General features: G+C 34.2%; 1 protein-coding gene across 23 annotated transcripts in view; it reads right to left on the bottom strand.

Annotated features, from left to right (window-relative positions):
* Positions 1-18,958, bottom strand: part of gro (groucho) — a 94,347-nt gene that overhangs the window by 15,778 nt on the left and 59,611 nt on the right. For 20 of the 23 annotated variants that reach the window (XM_067778639.1, XM_067778679.1, XM_067778672.1 and 17 more), the window contains 2 exons: positions 7,566-7,772; positions 2,039-2,137 (listed from right to left, as the gene is read on the bottom strand). In XM_067778639.1, the coding sequence (XP_067634740.1) occupies positions 2,039-2,137; positions 7,566-7,772 (306 nt within the window). The remainder of the gene's footprint in view (positions 1-2,038; positions 2,138-7,565; positions 7,773-18,958) is intronic. The other 3 variants (XM_067778705.1, XM_067778702.1, XM_067778691.1) reach the window with 2 other exon arrangements.

Genomic DNA, 18,958 nt, shown 5'->3' on the forward strand with positions numbered 1-18,958 from the left:
CTGTCAAGCCTGAAGTCCAAGCAATTTGTCAGGCCAGTGAAGCATACGTAAAGCATTTTTAAGCTATTGCATAGATTTTATCGCGGGCTTGGCGACTAAATAAAAAAAAACCGTAACGGATATTTGTCAAAAAAGTTTCGAAAAGGTTCGGTGTTAGGAACAGGCCAAATACATAAAATTGGATCTCTATCATAAAGTTAAAGTTAAAGTTAAGGTTAAAGTCAAAGTTAAAGTTAAATTTAAAGTTAAAGTTAAAGTGAATGTTAAAGATAAATTGAAAGTTAAAGTTAAAAATAAAGTTAAAGTGAAAGTTAAAGTGAATGTTAAAGTTAAAGTGAAAGTTAAAAATAAAGCTAAAGTGAAAGTTATAGTTAAAGTGAAAGTAAAAGTAAAAGTTATACTTAAGGTTAAAGTTAAAGTTAAATTAAAGTTAAAGTGAATGTAAAAGTTAAAGTGAATGTAAAAGTTAAAGTGAAAGTTAAAGTTAAACTTAAAGTTAATGTTAAAATTAAAGTTAAATTTAAAGTTAAAGGTAAAGTTAAAGTGGAAGTTAAAGTTAAAGTGAATGTTAAAGTTAAAGTGAAAGTTAAAGTTAAGGTTAAAGTTAAAAATAAAGTTAAAATTAAAGTTAAAGTGAAAGTTAAAGTTAAAAATAAAGTTAAAGTTTAAGACAAAACTTGAATTAATATCAAAGAAAACAAAATGTTGCATAAATGTTATAATTGCATAAGTTGATAATATGCAATAGCTTTACCGCGGCAGTCACCTAGTGCCACACGTCCTTTTTTTGTAAAAATTTGTTGAACTCTCTCAATTTTATAGGAGTTAGAGTCATAGAAAGGATTCCATATTATTGAGCAATAATCAAGACGACTTCTGGGCAATTATATATAAAGTGTCTTCAACATCATAGGGTCCTTAAAGTCACTGGTGTTACGTCTAATGAACTCAACCATTGCAAAGGATGTTGAAACAATGGAGTCAATGTGACTAGAAAAAGAGAGTTTGGAGTCAAAAATGACACCCAAATCTTTAATCTCTTGACAACTTTTAAGAGATTTAGCATTTAGTTTGTAGATAAAGTATGTGCAGTTGCCTTTTTGGAATAAGACACAACACAGCATTTGTTTGAATTTAAAAATAAATTATTGTCTGCGCACCATCCGACAAAAGAGTCCAGATCAGAACCGTTAGAAATAGTTTGACAAATAAATAGTATTTTTTGTGAAATATTTAGTTTTAGTGTTATATTTCCATCATTAAAGGGGAAGAGTAATGGGGAAACGTATTGAGTTAAAGTGCTAAGTCAGGAGAAAAAATCAGTTTTAAGTGCGGAAATTGTGCTAAGTCTTGAAATAGCAGCTGGGATCGCATACATGATTTTTATTTAACTTTTTCAAAGCTTCTACATTCAAAAGTATTGCAACTAAGGTATCCTCATTCACAGTTTTGAAAAAAAAGGTTATTTCAAATATTATTAATTTTTTTTCGTCTCCTGTAAAATTTGTAAAAAGTGACTTGGCACATTTTCACATTAAGCTAACGATATTATCTTTTGCAGCAAATGAAGCGAAAATTAAATTTATATTTTTGCGTGTTTTTCGTAAATTATTGAAAATAATTACATTGACAATAAAATTCGAAGCACCAAGCAAAACCGACTGAATTTTTCACTCGTTTAGGCATTCAATAAAGCAATAATAAGATAATTAAGAATACGTATTTTGTATAGAAGATTGAGTTCAATTAGGGTTTTAATGTAGAAATCTTGAATAATTATTTCATAAAGCCTCTGTGTGAAATTGCCATTATATTTATAATATTATCTCTTCACGTTACCGACGTAGATATAAGATTTTGTTACTATACATAGCTCACGAAACTTGACTAGTATATGAAAAAACCTGCAATTAATATACTTTGTGCCAGATCCCATTTCAGTACACATACAATCTGTGAGAAAGGTATAAGCTAATCTAAACATTTTAAAAATTTTGTCGGCCTGTATTTTATTACTTAACCGCGGCCTTTGACTTACTTGCAGTTTTTCGTCTTTTCGGCGTTTCGCATCATTTTCGATATCCAGTGGCGAACGTGTGCGATATTTTTCACGATCAGCTGGTGACACTGAGTTACGCTGTAAATAAAATTTATGGGAAAAAAAGTTAAAAAAAATATTAAATACCACAAGCCGACAAAATTTGAAGTAAGTTCAGACAGAACATGAAACAAGCTTATACTTTTCTAGAAAACTTAAAAATTTTGCTTCATTTGCTTTGATTAGCGGGATATTTTAGCCCAACTATACGAAAAACTGTATAGATTCAAGCCAAACGAAAAAACAAAAATTTTTTAAAAGTATGTACAACTTCTATTTCAAATCTTTTTTAAACATTCAGGCAATTCTAAGGGATGCTATCCAACTTGGTTTAATTAAAACTGTAATGTGCATTGTGAACAATACAAGTGCTATATCTTCAGCATAGAGGTCGAAAGAGCGAATATAACAGTTTAATTTCAGAATATAATAATAAGAAATAGGAGCAGAAATAAGATCTTATACCGAGATCTAATACTGGCGGAATGCATCAGATTCCGCTCAGCATGATTTCGGAATGCAGTGGATTCCAATCTTGCTGTTGGAATGCAACAAGATTCCAATCAGCGTGTCACGGGAATCCGGCAGAACAAGAGTAGTGTAATGAGGATACGCCATCAGAAGGCATAAAAAAGTAACATGACTTGTGTTGTTGGAATGCACCGGATTCCAATCAGCTCAATGCCTCACGCATAAGATTATACTGCCGTAATGCATACGATTCCGGTCAGTGACTCATGAAAAATCATGTTTTAACCAGATTCCAATCAACACAGTACTGTCTTGTTCCTTCTTAATGATGCACGTTGATAAATGTTCTTCCATCCTCATACGAGATCGTGCCTGTTTTTTACGGAAGAAATAAATGCCGACATATTAAATTAGCTTGTATCTCTTAGATTAGATAGGCAAGTATTGCATTACGTATAGTGGCAAAAGTACATTCAAGACTGATACAGCTATACAAGTTATTGTAGTGCGCGCACCAGATAAGAAGAGGATTATTTTTAGCAAAGTTTCGACGACAAAGGGGTAAATAAAAAGGAACGTAGTGTCTGGATACTCTAGGGGGAACCGCAAAAACAAGCGGCTGAGAAGGTCCGCAGAATCAATTTCTCCAATAATGAGCTTATGGATGAACAATACCCCCAGTAATATTCTCCGATTTTCCAGAGTGGGTAAGTTAATAAGAAGTATACTTCTGTATGGAGGAAGGTGGAGACTTAAGTCCCAATTAAGGCCGCGCAATGCGAATATCAAAAATTGCCTTTGAACTGACTCAACACGCTTTATATGTTTTTGAGAAACAGGGCACCAAACGCATGAGCAATACTCCAGTGTTGGACGAACCAGCGATGTGTAAAGAACCTTAGTGAGGTACGGATCATCGAATTCTTTAGCCCACCTTTAACAAATCCAAGTACACCCAACGCTTTGTTGGCAATAGATGAAATATGCATGTTAAAATTCAGTTTCGGATCAAAAAAGGCACCTAGATCATTTGCAATAGATATACGCTCCAAAGGCGTACCATCTATTACATAAGATTACAATACTGGCTTCACTCGGTGAAGTGTCATATGCTTACATTTAGAGCAATTTAAAGCTAGTAAATTTGTTGTGCACCAACATTGGAACGAGTCCAAGTCGGCCTGAAGAAGCTCCAAGGAACTCAAATCGGTAGGACAGTAAGTGTAGCAAAGTTTTACATCATACATTATAGTATGGGAATATAATATTGTCTGTGGCAAGTCATTAATGAAAAGGGCCTAGATGACTTCCCTGGAGTACACCGGAGGAAACTCCGAACGATTCCGACAGATTGCACTTGAACAGGACTTTTTGGGTCCGGTTAGAAGGATAGCTTTTCAGCCACATTAATAGGTGAAACGGAAAGCCCAGTAAATCAAGCTTATGAATAAGTAACTTATGGTTGACGGTATCAAATGCTTTGCTGAACTCTGTGTAGATGACATCCGTTTGCTTGTTCGCTAAAAATCCTTCCATAACTATAGAGGTGAATACAAGCAAATTTGTAGTGTTGACCTTTGACGAATGAAACCGTGTTGGCATGGAGATAAAAGACTAGAACGCTGATATTGGAGTTGACTGGTAACAATCTGTTCAAAGACTTTAGGAATGGCTGAAAGTTTAGCAATACCCCTGTAGTTTTCAACTTTTGACCTACTACCTTTTTTATGCAGGGGTATAATAAAATACTGTTTCCAAAGGGGCGGAAATGATGCAGATCCCAGAGATAGCTCAAATAATTTTAAAATAGGATCATACATGTTTTCAGCGCAGTAATTAAGCACGCAACTAGGAACACCGTCTGGTCCCGGAGAAAAGGGCTTCAAAGATTGAAGACTCTGAAGAACAATATCACTATCAATAGCAGGATTCATAATGGAATTCGAGTTATCTAAGCGATACAGGTATTGACCGGAAGGAATAGGTGGACCTAAAGAACTCTAAAATAGCTCTGCAACATCGTCATCAGTGCAAGCTTTTTTACATCCAAAGGTAAATGAGGAAGGATACCCAGCAGTTTTCCGCTTTGAATTTACGGAACTGTAAAACTTTTTTGGATTTTTAAAAAATTGGGCTTTACAACAACTTAAGTAATTTTTATAACAAAGCTGATTAAGACGGTGAAAGTTAGAACGAGCTATTAGATTTTTAGAGAGGTCTGCAGATGCTCCAGATTTATTCAATCTCTTATAAAGCCTAGATTTAATGTTATTAAGTCTGATAAGTTGCCTTGAAAACCAAGGGGTCTTATTCGAACATAGGATATAGTGAGTAGGAATGCAGGTATCAAAAAAGCCATCAAGCGTACTGTAAAATATAAGAGATTGCCGAATCGACATGACGATGACCTGATTTTTAATTTAAATATCGTGATCTTCTTTCATGTCTTTCTATCATCCGCTGAAGATAGCGGACGGTATGCGTCGCCATATTGAACATCCTGCGAAAACGCTACCAAAACTCTAAAAAGTAGCCATATGTCAGGCAGTTAACGGATAAGATATCACACTCGTTTTGTATACCTTGTGAATTGCCTAATTAAAATTGTATAGCATACATTTATTAGGGGGACTCATTAAACCTTATAAAGTGTGTAAACGTGAAAATTTATCTAGTGCGTAAATGAACTGTCAAATTTTTTATGAAAAATCATTTACACAATTTGTATAAATTTACGCGCACATTTCATCGTGTAAACGCGGTAACCTCAAAGGAATGCAACCTTGCAGACATAACAGCCGTCATTTTCATCAGAAATCTTTAGAAGAATATCTTTATAAAGACGTTTTATTGATTGATTTATCACTTAATGCTGGAATTTTTTTAATTTGTATGATAATCACAATTTCTAGTTGACAATAACACAGCCGATCGAGAATTAAGTTTATAAAGAATATTGCTATGTAGGTGCGTTCATATAACAGTGTGTGTAAACGGGTATAATTTTACAACTTATAAATTGTATGCTTAAATGAGTCCCCCTATAGTTTTTTTATAGATAAAAATACAGGAACTTAAAAAAAAATATAAAAATAAAATTACTCACTTTAAACGCGGATATAAAGGGGATGAAATAATTACATATGTGAAAGAAAGACCGAAGCCCATATAAGAAAACCTCAAAATTGTTTTGCATTACTCGGACAAAATTTTGCAGTGGCCATTTAATATATGCAAAATTTGCCTGGGTGATTTTCGTGAAAAAGAATTTTAAAATAAATATATAATCAAAAATACGAAGAACTATTTTCTAAAATATTTTATTCTAAAAAGGCTTCTTTAGACTCCCTCCTTGGAAATTACTCATAAAGTGGATTATTTCAGGTTTTAGTCAATTGTTTTCCGGTTGTTTTTGTTATTGTAGCCGCAAAAACACTCACCTAAGATTTTAGGGAGTACTGTGGATACACTTGCAGGATTGGAATCTGCTACGTTTCTTTACTAGCACCTTCTGTTACTGGCTCGACTGCCTCGGGAAAGATTTTTGAGCCCCGTATCTTCGGGTCTGTGAGGGCAACATCACTGGTGTATTAGCTTCCCAACAAACATTTAGGTTGGAAAACGATTAGAAGGCGAATCGAATTCTAATGTATTTCTCTAAGGTAGAAGGTTAGAGGACGATTTGCGAAACTGTCGCGAATTATAGCATTCTCGACAAAAAGGGGACTTCGTTCTCGATATCGAGAAAAGGGTTAGAATTCTAATCGAATTCTAATGTAAAATTCTAATGAGAATTTTGAAGTGATGCGCAATTAAGTTCAATTATTTAAAATCAGCGGAATTTTCATTGTTTCATTATATCAAAAATTTTATTTGGTTATAAGCTTATGTATTAAGAATGAACATATTTCAAAGATTTTTTCTATTATACTAAATTAAAACCGTACTTAGAGATTGAGCTCAGCGTTGGTTTGAGGTACGGATGTGGAAGCGTTTTCTTCATGCCATTCAAATAGCACTTCAATAATCTGCTCGCTTTCCTCTTTTAACTTTTTTTGATTAATTTTCAATTACTAGTATTTATTTTTATAAATAAAAAAAAACTTATTTCGCAACTTATAATATTTCCACACAACTCTTCACTATTTTTATTTTGTTTGTATAACACTAAGTATGAGTGATCATGTCGTGCAAATAATCGATAACTGTGACAATGATCGTAACGTCGCATTTCTAGTGTTATTCGAATCGTTTCACAGTCAAATTCTAACCTAGTTTTCGAATCGAAATGCATTAGAGAACTACATTAGAATTCTAATATAAAATTACAATATTTCTCTAACGTTAGAAACTGTGTTTGCTGGGTTACTGCATTTCTAAAAGGCCCTATGCAGCTCTTAAGTAAACGCTTAAGAAATATTTGTATTTCTTTGCATGGAAATAGGAGCAGCCGAGAATCTTTGACATTTGATGAGCTGCGTATTGCATAAGAAAATTTTCTTAAGCATTCTGCAGTGTCATTTTGTATGGATTTTTTTGTTTTCTTTGGAACTGCATACGGCACTTAAGAAGTAATACACCTTGACAGGAAAAAAGGTCAATGTGAGGATATGTTCCATAGTTGAGGGCGCAAATGTCATTGTTCGAGGGCACCGTTCGTTAAACTTTAGTGATCTCCGAAACATTATTTTATCAGCGGCCGAAAAGACCCGTTCACGATAGAGTTATAAGGCTAAAATGTTTTACAAAAATATTTCACTGAAATTTGCTATATTTACATGAACCATGTGTGTCGTTCAAGCAAATACAGAAAATTTAATATCGTCATAGCAGACATTTTTTTTTTAGTAAGATGATTTTCGGGCTTTCAGACAGTTGAAATCAATACGCGCCCAGATTATTTTTCTGAAATTGTTGCAGTAGCTGGTATAAGCTGGTCGCAGAATCTTAAAAAATGTCGGCCTGTGCAAAACAAACAAAAACAAATTTCACTTACTAAACGCTCCTCAGCGCCAGCTGGTCCATCCAGTCCGGTAGGTTTAATATCGGGACGATGATGATCAGTTGGTGCCTTTAGTAGGCCCTGTGGTGCATGTGGCAAACCCATTGAAGCCCCTAAGGCGCCAAATGGGCCACCTAATGGCGCTAATCCGGCCATTGGTTGTGGTGGTCCACCGGGTACTTGTTGTGCATGTATCTGCTGCTGCATTTAGGTATTTTGGTTGCGTTCAAGAAAAAATATATGTGAAAAAGAGAGAAACATAAAGTCAAAGAAATATGAATTAATTAATTATTTATTACGATCTTTTTTTATTTCTCGCGCTTTGGTATTATCACGATTATCGAGCGTCGACAGAAGTAAATGTCGACATCCTTTATAAGTTAGAATGCAATATTTTTCGAACAACAGTTTTCGAATATAGATTTTCGAAAAGCGTGCCACATATTATAAATACACGTTTGCCAAATTTCCCAGTACTAAATGTAGGATGCCACAATTCAAGCGAAGGTACATAAGTTGTAGTTAATTAAAACGAAATTTTCCAGATGAATTGGTACAGCTTTTTTTGTAAAGTTGCCTCATTTTTTTGGGGAAATCAGTTAACTTTTAAGAATTCATGAGCTCAGTACCGGTTAATAAGAAATGGTATTCAATTATAATTTTTTTATTTTTATATTATACCGCTTTCACACAGAAATTTAATCGACTCACAATTCTATTTAATGAAATAATTAAGTTTCCCTTTTCATACAGGCCGCCGTGGTGTGATGGTAGCGTGCTCCGCCTACCACACCGTATGCCCAGGGTTCACACCCCGGGCAAAGCAACATCAAAATATTAGAAATAAGGTTTTTCAATTAGAAGAAAATTTTTCTAAGCGGGGTCGTCCTTCGGTAGTATTTGGCAAGTGCTCCGAGTGTATTTCTGCCATGAAAAGTTCTCAGTGAAAACTCATCTGCCTTGCAGATGCCGTTCGGAGTCGGCATAAAACATGTAGGTCCCGTCCGGCCAATTTGTAGGGAAAAAAATCAAGGGGAGCACGACGCAAATTGGAAGAGAAGCTCGGCCTTAGATCTCTTCGGAGGTTATCGCGCATTACATTTATTTTTTTTATTTTCATACAGGGCCTTTTGCTTCATTAAGCGAACATCTGTCAGCAGCCCCAAAAATATTCGTAAATTATTGAAAATAATTTATTTTTGATTGTCATTTGTTACATTGACAATAAAATTCGAACACCAAGCAAAATCGTCTGGATTTTTCACTCGATTAGGCATTCAATAAAGCAATAATGAGATAATTAAGAATTTGTATTTTGTATGGAAGATTGAGTTCAATTAGGGCTTTAATGTAGAAAACTTTACTAATTATTTCATTAATCCTCTGTGTGAAATTGGCATTAAGGTAAAAGTGAAAAGAAGGAAACAAGCATTTACTTAATGCGATGGCACCATTTCGAAAACCGCCATGTTGTCATCGTCTGGCAAATTGGTAATGTGTTCAGGAGTTTCGCCAAGATTCGAACCAAGGATAACAATTATTATTAACCGATGTTAAGCTTTTGAATTCATAAAAATTTAGTATTGAATAATGTAAATATATTAACTAAGCTGACCTGAGTTTATATATAGTACAACCAAAAATCTTTTTCTGAATAGAATAAAAAATTAAGAAAAATTATTATAGACACAATGTGCAGACGTTGTATTGTTGGCATAAAAATGATAAATAAGCTGAAGTAAGCAAGTAAATAAAAGCAGTTTAGCCCAACGGTTAGGCGCTGCAGTTTCATGCCGAGTCATCTTCGTTTCGAATTTCAGTGAAACCTTTAAATACATTTCAAGATCGCCTGACGATGATTAGCTGACGGTTTTCCTAACGGAGTTTCCTTGTTTTCAGTTTTCCACTAATAGCAACAAATAATAATTCAATAAAAATTATTATTAACTGATACCAAAGTCCTTGGGCTCTTAAAAATTTAGTAAAATTTAACACACCAGTAAACATACAAAAACCGAAGTCAGTTTAATGCAATTTATGAGTATTAAGTGAAAATTAAAAACTACTTTCGCTTGCTTTGTTGGCACGTATGTACCTTTAATAAACATCGGTAGTACAGTTTGTTATTCCATAAAATTACTCTACAGAGATATTGATGATCACTTAAGTCGATGCTGAATAATTGTGATGAAGGTAATAATTATAATTCTTGAGATATAGATTTATCTCCCTATTCATAAAAAAATATAGAAGGTTTATAAAGCTTTTTAAAATGACACTCCCACATAAATTTCCAATTATAATAGCTTTATAAACTTATTTTATTTTTTTATGAATATGATGGTCAATTTATTTATTTATTTATAAAGCCTGTTTATTTATAATATAAATTTAAAAATAGAATATATGCGCAAGTTTAAGAAATTGTTTAAAAGGGAATCAAACACACATTCTTAAGACGTAAACAACACAAAGAAGCCAATGTCGGATGATAACATAAACCAAATAAAATAAACAGTGTCTCCGCTATTAAGCACAACTCGTTTTGTAACGATTTCTTTTACCACTGCCGCGAGTCTTCAATAATTGCCGCTAGATGGGTCTAACTCTCATTTGCGCGCCTAACCTAGAGATTTACAAACAAGCATACAAACACGTGCAGCTAATATAAGCGTGTTAAAAATACAAAACCCTTCGAAATTTCAAGATTATAGGTCACTCAACAAGGTTGTATCCTTTGGAATACATTTGACCGATCTCTCCCGCCTTTGGTAGGAAAACTACACGAGCAGCTCTTCAAGCGTGGGATACTTGATTCAGTCTAATGCACCCATCGAATATTATTTTAAGCCACTCCATGTTTGCTCTATATTAGCAAAATTATTGAACTAATATCTTGCGTCGTAGAGGACAACATATACGGCTTTCGATTGGAATTTTTAAAAATTGTCCTAGGCAAAAGTTTACTCTTTCTTTTGTTGGTTGACACTTTTACGGAAACTCCCATGTGTCAAGCCCCCCCGTCCCAAGCTTTCTAAATACATTCCGATAGGATTGCTCTATGAGCCTTAGCGTCGAATTTTATTTGTTGTATCATGTTCATATCTGCGTAAAGCGCATACAGTTCATCATTACAACTTATTCGAAACACACCGTTCCAGCACGGAAAGGACCATACATATTTCGGAGAAATTTTCTCTTGAATGTTCCAAGGGCCATCCCATCTTCTCTGGACACCGTCCAGACTTATAGAGCGTGACAGTGGGTTGCGATGTACAAATGATGTTTTAATGTAATTTTTAAAAAATTATTAGAAAAAAGTGTTAAAATATTCTTCAGTTGTTGGTTGTTATGTGTAAACTACTAACTTTTTTTCTAAATAAAAACTAGACTCCCTGGAGAAGATGCGGAAGCATCGAAACGCGTAGGACGAAAAAGGAAAGTTTAAATTTTGTCTTATAATTACCGGCCGTAAAGCTTCAACTTAGGATATGGGCGCTTTTTGTTTGTCGAGAGAAGACTATAGTTTCCAATTGTCTACCTACTGCAAATTATAATGTAATTGTTGGCAATAGTTATTCTCCGTTCGATTTCTAAGCTGACATTGTTGTCGATAATGCTGGTTCTCACATAAACGAAGTCCCCAGTTGCAAATTTATATCCCTCAACTGTGGCATGGTTACCAAATGCGCGATTGTGTACATTTTTTCATTAATAACAGCAAGCACTTCCTCGAGCCCTCTCTCAATACAAAATCAAAGTTCTTCGTCTCTTTAATCAATCCAGAGAAGGCGGAACTTACGGCGCGTTTGTAACGCCAATGCTATCAATATCATCGGCATGCACGAGTAATTATATGCTCTTACAATAGACTGAAACGTCACAGCTTAGGTTTCCTGCTATACTTATCTTCTCCAGCATCTGCTTAAAAAAAATTGTCTGATAAGTTGTTTTTCTCCCGTAACAATAAAGACCCTCCCCGAAGGTTTGGGGGAATGTTATCGATGTTGATAGTCCTTTGCCGGATAAACATATGTAGGTTTGGTACGTTCCGGTACATTGAATCTTCTAGGTCTAAAGCTTCTTTGAAATAGAGGATCTGTTTCTCGAGGGAATATTTACCAGGTCTGAAACCGCACTGATAAGGCCAATAAATTCGTCCACTATGGTCATCAGTCCTTCGCACAATAGATAGAGCCTTAAAAGCGACAAATTAAGTACACTGAACGTATGTTACCAAGTCGACATTATAATTCCTGCAGAAATATGCGCCGAAATTTCTTGTAGGATGTTCATGCATGGTTCCTATCAGCCATAATTTGAAGCTTCTAGCTCTCACACCAAGTTGCTTATTCGCGTCACTATAACGCTCACTGTGTTTCTGGGATTGCCGGAAACATATGTTGTCCGCTGGAATGGTACGTAGTTAGTGAAAAATGTTCTCCTAGTACTTGGCCCATTCATGATCACTGCGGTAGAAGTCGCAAAGCCCTATTATAGTTCGTGTGGTTATAACCATTATCATACTAAAAGTTGACAGACTACAAAACTGCTTACCCATAAACCTACTAAAATTTCCGAAAAATTGTCAACACTGATACATGTATGTACGAGTATGTAGCTTTTGGTAGTCTTAAGTATTAGTCAACATTTGCAATTTGGGAAAATTTGTTTTTTTCGCTTTCGTCCAAACACGTTCAACAGCGTCTCAAACTATGTGAAAACTAATAATAAAAAATGCATACATTGCTTTTAAATTTTAAGCTAAAATCCTTTATCTATAAAACTGATTTGACAGCTGAGCAGTGTAAATAATCACCCATGCGATAACAGAGCTAAATGCTTCTAAAAAAAAAATTAGCCCACAATTTCGTGAAAAATTAATTTAGCTTATAAATGTTGTTAATAAAAAGTTTTATAAACTGCCTAATTTTTTATAAATTTGAGGGTAAGAACATGCCTAACAAATTCTTAAATATACAAACATATCCAATAGAAACCAATCTGCTGCAAATAATTTTTGGTTTGGCAAAACCCCGAACGTTCTTCCAAAACTACAGCCATGCAAGCCAATAAATAAAAAGCAAAAAATCGAGGCGGCAATATCTATGCAAAGATAGTAGGCATTTAAATAGTAGGTACAAAAGTTTAAATGAATTCATTAGATCATAAGGAAAAAGTTTTTAAAGTCAGGGTACTGGAACTAACAGTGAGCTTAGTTACAAAATCAAAAAGTATATAAATCAAAAACCAGGAGGCTATTCGTCCAGAAAAAACTTTTGTTTGTCCGAATAGCGGAAAAATTATGAGAAACAGCGAATAGATAGGAGTTTCAAAACAAAACGCGATAAGTGACTAATAAAAGTATAATCCAAGTTGATGGCTTCAAGTTGCGCCATCGTTCATCATATCGATGTTATTGTTATTACATACATGCGTACAATAAATTCCTATGGATCAATGCAGGGATATTGCTTTCATACGTATTCACTGAAAGAAAAATACTAGTAAAATCAACTGAAATACGGGTCAATTCAACCGAAATTTCTGTAAATTTTTATCCATGTTGTTGTTGTTGTTGTAGCGATAAGGTTGCTCCCCGAAGGCTTTGGGGAGTGTTATCGATGTGATGGTCCTTTGCCGGATACAGATCCGGTACGCTCCGGTACCATAGCACCATTAAGGTGCTAGCCCGTTCATCTCGGGAACGATTTATGTGACCACATTAAACCTTCAGGCCATTCCCTCCCTCCTTCCATGAGGAGCTTGGGGTCGCCAGAGCCTCGTCTGTTAGTGAAACAGGATTCGCCGCGGATAGGTGAGGTTGACAATTGGGTTTGGAGAAGCTATATATTGCGCTGGCAACCTGAAGGGTTGCGCTACACAGCCCCTTAAATCTGGTATTTTAGTCGCCTCTTACGACAGGCATACCTACCACGGGTATATTCTGATCCCCTAACCCGCTGGGGGAGTTTTTATCCATCGCAACAAGATGTTGAATCAACTGCGCACAAATCGTTGATTCGTAACTGACCGTTTTAGTAGTCAAATGAACAAAAAATGTTGTTGCGACAGATTTGTACGAAAGTATCTATGTTGCCATATACATAAAAAATAAAAAAATAAATGTAAGGCGCGATAACCTCCGAAGAGATCTAAGGCCGAGCTTCTCTTCCAATTTGCGTCGTGCTCCTTTTTAATTTTTCCTAAAAATTGGCGGGATGGGACCCACTTGTTTTATGCCGACTCCGAACGGCATCTGCGAGGCAGATGAGTTTTCACTGAGAGCTTTTCATGACAGAAATACACCCGGAGCGCTTGCCAAACACTGCCGAGGGGCGACCCCGCTTAGAAAAATTTTCTTCTAATTGAAAATAAAATTTTGATGTTGCTTTGCCGGGGTGTGAACCCAGGGCATTCGGTGTGGTAGGCGGAGCACGCTACTATCACACCACGGCGGCCGCCATATAAATACGTAAATATGTGAATACGTAAATATGCATGCTTGCTACATACATATGAATATAGAAATGAAAAGTGTAGTCACAAAACTGTTTCTCTATTCTTTCAGTTGCAGCTCAGCTCATTCTCAATTTCTTCTCTCGCATGTAGTTGCCACACTTGATTGTTTCGAATAAAACTTTTAGTATAAATGTTTGACATAACATTTTAAATAGAGAACTTGTAAGTTATAGAAAAGTAAAGAATCAAATCGCTAGAAGGTAATTGACCACTGGAGTAACTTTACATGTAATTCGGCAAGTTTAATTTTCGTAACACTTTAAGTTGAAACGATTCCAAAACAACTCAAACTTTTATGTTGTCGGAAACATCAACATTAAAAAAGGATGTTTTTTATTATCTTATTAGATACGTTCGCGTGAGTGAAAATTCGTAAACAATTTAACAAAATGTTACTAACTTTGGAAAAATCCTGTTCATGCAAACAAAACTTTTGCAACAAGAGGGCGCAATTTTGCATTTCGCTTGGAGGAGAAGTTGTAAATTTGTACCCGATAAATAGGTGTCCCGGTATCATAATTTTTTGCACAGTAAATTCAAAAAAGGGTTTTTCGTTTTGTATTGATAACTGAAAAACTAGTGTTTCGATTTGGTGGTTTTCTTATTTTGGTGTTTTTTTTTAACAAGTAGCACTATCGTCATAAGTACAAAGTAGAGAGCGCAGTGAGCGTAAAATTCTCTTTGAAATTTGCTCATGTATTGACTGTTGATCGCTGTTGAAATGACCATTGAGGTCAGTTGTGTTAACAAAAAAATCAGATTGATTAGGAATCTGCCAATTTTACAGAATTTTGTTAACTTAAGAGTGACAATTTCTCTTCTGTTGAAATGACTAAACTAATTTGTTCGCTTGACAAAGAACTCGGTCGAATTAACCGTAATTCGATCAATTTCACCGAATCTCCGTTAAGTCAAGAACAACAGAACAGATTTGTTGATTTTACTAGGACCATTTCTTTCAGTGTATTGAACATACGTATGGATGTATTATACATGTCTTTCTAGTGCTTTTGTATATATTGCATATGCATACAGAAGTAGTACAAAGGGAGTAATACAGTATGCAATCTCCTGAGAAATTACACGTGTTAAAAAGAAAATAAACGTTCATTTCAGTTAGACCACCTTCTCGACCAAAAATCAATGCATATATAAGGGATTATTTTAAATGAAAACCGAAGAATGTTGAGCAAATTCACAACAATTGCTTCAATAAGTAAATTAAATAAGTAAATTTCTCGACTTTTTTAATAGAAAAAAAAAACGTCATTTGAACGAAGCCTCTCCAACAAGTCAAGTACAATTGGTACGCAGTGTAGTGGGCACAATTTTCGTCTGACTGCAATGAGCATTTTATTATTATAAATAGACAGTTAGCTAAATTGTCTGAAAACCGCAAAGGGTTCCGCAAAAAACCACGTTTTAATCTGTTTCTGATTGTTCTAATTGGTAATAAAAAATATTCCTTCTAACGTGAAAATCCTTCGTCAAGCACAAGGTGATAGATTTACGAAAATTTTGGTTTAAAAACATTCAAATGGGCTAAGTATTGTTTGAGTAGCACTAGTCACCGTTTTAAAAAAGGTCGTTTTTACAATTAAATTTTTTATTTTTAAAATTTCAGCAGTTGGTTTAAACTTTTTCAGTTAGTTTTAAGACAATTTTGATATTTTACACTTAAAAATGTTCAGTTTTGTTTAAAGTTTAAATACAAAACTAATCTTTTCGTTCTCGTTTCATCCTAGCGTTTAGAAACCTTTAGAAGTTTCGTAAAACCACTACATAGTTTTTTAGTCAAGAGTTACTTCGTATTCATACCTATTATGGTTGCCAATATTAACAAAACACAATGTCGCTTTAGACGAATTGGATATTGGAATTCGCATTGCATATATATACATTTAGAGAATAGTCGTTGTTCTATAAATGTATAACACTAAAACATATTTATGTATATTAGACTGGGTCGATTTATTAACCGATATCGCGCCATCGATTTTTCGATAAGATTTGGGCTAAGGAAAAAAAGTTCCACTATGCATACCCAAAAAAAATAATTTTCGAGCCTGCGAAATTTAATTTTTTTTACTTTTTTTCGTCTTCGATTTTTAAGGTTTTTTTTATGACCTACTAAAAAAATTTTCATTTGATTGTAAAGTTTTCATATAATATACCCTGTTCGACCAAAAATGTCCGCTAAAAATATTTTTTTTTTTTTTTTTTTCAAAAAACTGTTATCGACAACGTTTTTAGCGCACATTTTTGGGTCGGACAGGGTATACATATGAATATTTTTTCAGTAGGTCATGAAAAAAACCTTAAAAATCAAAGTCGAAAAAAAGTAAAAAAAATTAAATTTCTCAAGCTCGAAAATTATTTTTTTGGGTATGCGTAGTGGATGGCGCGGTATCGGTTAACCCAATGAAAATTGTTCCGGATTATATTTATTAAATAAAAATTATTAAACCTTAACTGCTGAACAATGAAATAGATAAAAACGTTAGTAAATAAAATTTATATCTGAAGTCGTCGAGTATACAAGTATGAATAGGAACGAATGAATTAGTGGTCCGTTAAGATTGAAAAGTTCAATATGACGTCGGCCATGGCTCAATTATATGGTTGGCTCATCTCATCAGCTGATTTTATTTATTTCATTGCATGGTCGATGGGATTGTGAAAAGGAAGTGGCAAACTCAAAATGAAACCAACCCATTGGCAACATTTTCTTACACATACAAAAACTGCTAAGTTTTATGTTTCCATTCCATACCATTCGCACCAACACCAATACCAGATTTTGACAATTTGAACAGACATATTTTGTTATTGTACAGATGAGCCAACCATATAGTTGAACCATGGACGTCGGCTATAATTTCTAAGCATCAGCTGTTCTATGATGATGTTGCCATATATTGCGACAGGTGTAAACATGGCGGAACGATACAAGGTGGCAGCATGGAACAGCTGATTATAAACGTTCTTTTATTTGATTTGATATATCAACTTCCGGCGCAGTACAATTTTGACGTTTGTCCATCGAATTTACAAAAACAAAGTACATTGAATTTTTATTTATGTTTGTAGGTATGTAACCATGCTGCCACCTTGTATCGTTCCGCCATGGGTGTAAATTTGCGTATTCACTACACATGTACATATTGTTTATATCAATATTGACAACCAGTAAAGTGATGATTATTCACTAATATGCACTACGCATATAAAGATGTATACTTGCTTTTAATTCAGTGCAATTCATTCTGAAGTTTGTAAAGGATTTCATATGTTTTATTTTAATTAGAAAGTCCTTACTAAACTATAATTATTTCGTAAAACATTGTAAAAAAAAAATCTGAGCATACGAAACTTTTATGACATGATTCAACCACATAATGGCTAAAATGAGATTATGAGTATTTTTTAGGGACAAGAAACAAATAACGGCTTATAAACTTGCTTTAATTGTTAGAAAAAAACTACAGCAAATTAATAAGAAGCAAACAATAGTTAAGCTGAATATTAGAAGTATAAAACTTGTTGTAGAGAGAAATAGTAAGTATGTACGTAGTGATAAACGTATTTAAAAAGTGACAAAGGAACTTACTAGAAGTTGCTGTATTCCCTGATGCTGATGCTGCACGTTGCAACATCACGAAAATTGATGTGTGTGTGAAAGATTTATTTTTGAAAATCAATTTTTGTTGCAATATTTTTTGTTTTTTTTTTTTTTGTTTTAATGAAAGTGAGCATAAATGAAATAAAAAAAGAAATTAAAATATTAGAGTATGATTATTAAATAAAATTTACAAAAGAGGAACATAAAAAATTTGGTAACAATTTTACAATGGATTGCATTGACAAAAAAGTTTAACGGCAATGTTCAACAAATTGCTGAAAAAAAATTGGCCTGTATGAAATTTTGCGTAGTTTCTGAAATCCCAGGGCTTTTTCTGATCGACATGGCTTGTTTTTTTTTTAAATTTTAATACAAATATTCTATGAATTTTAATTATGAACCGACTTTTATTTTCTGCGAACAAATTAAATAAATAGGAACTAACCCCCATATTCATCAAAAAATACACAGGTTTATAGAGCTCATACAATTGGAAATTTGTACGGAAATGTGCTTTTAAAAAGCTTTTTTTATTTTTTATGAATATGGGGTTAAATATTTAATTTAATTAGACTTTCTAAGTGTTCACGAAATATGTTATATTTACGCAATTCACAAGGTCTCTTATCTAACGTATGCATTTGCTATGATTTTAAACCTGTCATGTGTGCTTTGTTGTTGTTTCTCATATATAGTTTTTGTAAAAAAATACATTTCCGCAGCTTATGGCGCGGGGTTTCAGTGCGAGTGCAAGTAAACCGGAGTTTAATCCTATTCTTTAGACCTAAGGTGTCTGTCTAAGCTTTGGTGATTCGACGGGCGAATAGTTTTTTTGTTATTATATTATTTGCAATTTTTGTGGACTGTATGTTATGTTATTATTTTTAGAGAGGGAGGTCGCTATGCACCTGGGCTCCAAGGTACTGGCTGCGGGTTGAGCCACCTTGTTTTGCTTTGAAAAACCCCGCTTTGGGATAAAAAAAATTTTAACTATGTCTTTAGAATATTTCACTAACCAGTTGAGAATTACAGGCACACTCAATGGCTAATGAAACAAACGAACGAAAAATGTTCATAGTTTAAGTCACTTAAACATACTCGCCCGCCTAGACGGCTTAGTCGTCTAGTGAAATTTCCATACGAGCCACTTATCCGGCTCGAAGGACCATGCCTAAGCTTTGGTGATTCGACGGGCGAATAATATGAAGTACCCCCATGTCTGATAAAATAAACTTTTGTGTAT

Source organism: Eurosta solidaginis, chromosome 1, assembly GCF_040869045.1.
Source record: "Eurosta solidaginis isolate ZX-2024a chromosome 1, ASM4086904v1, whole genome shotgun sequence".
NCBI classification, from domain to species: Eukaryota; Metazoa; Arthropoda; class Insecta; order Diptera; family Tephritidae; genus Eurosta; species Eurosta solidaginis.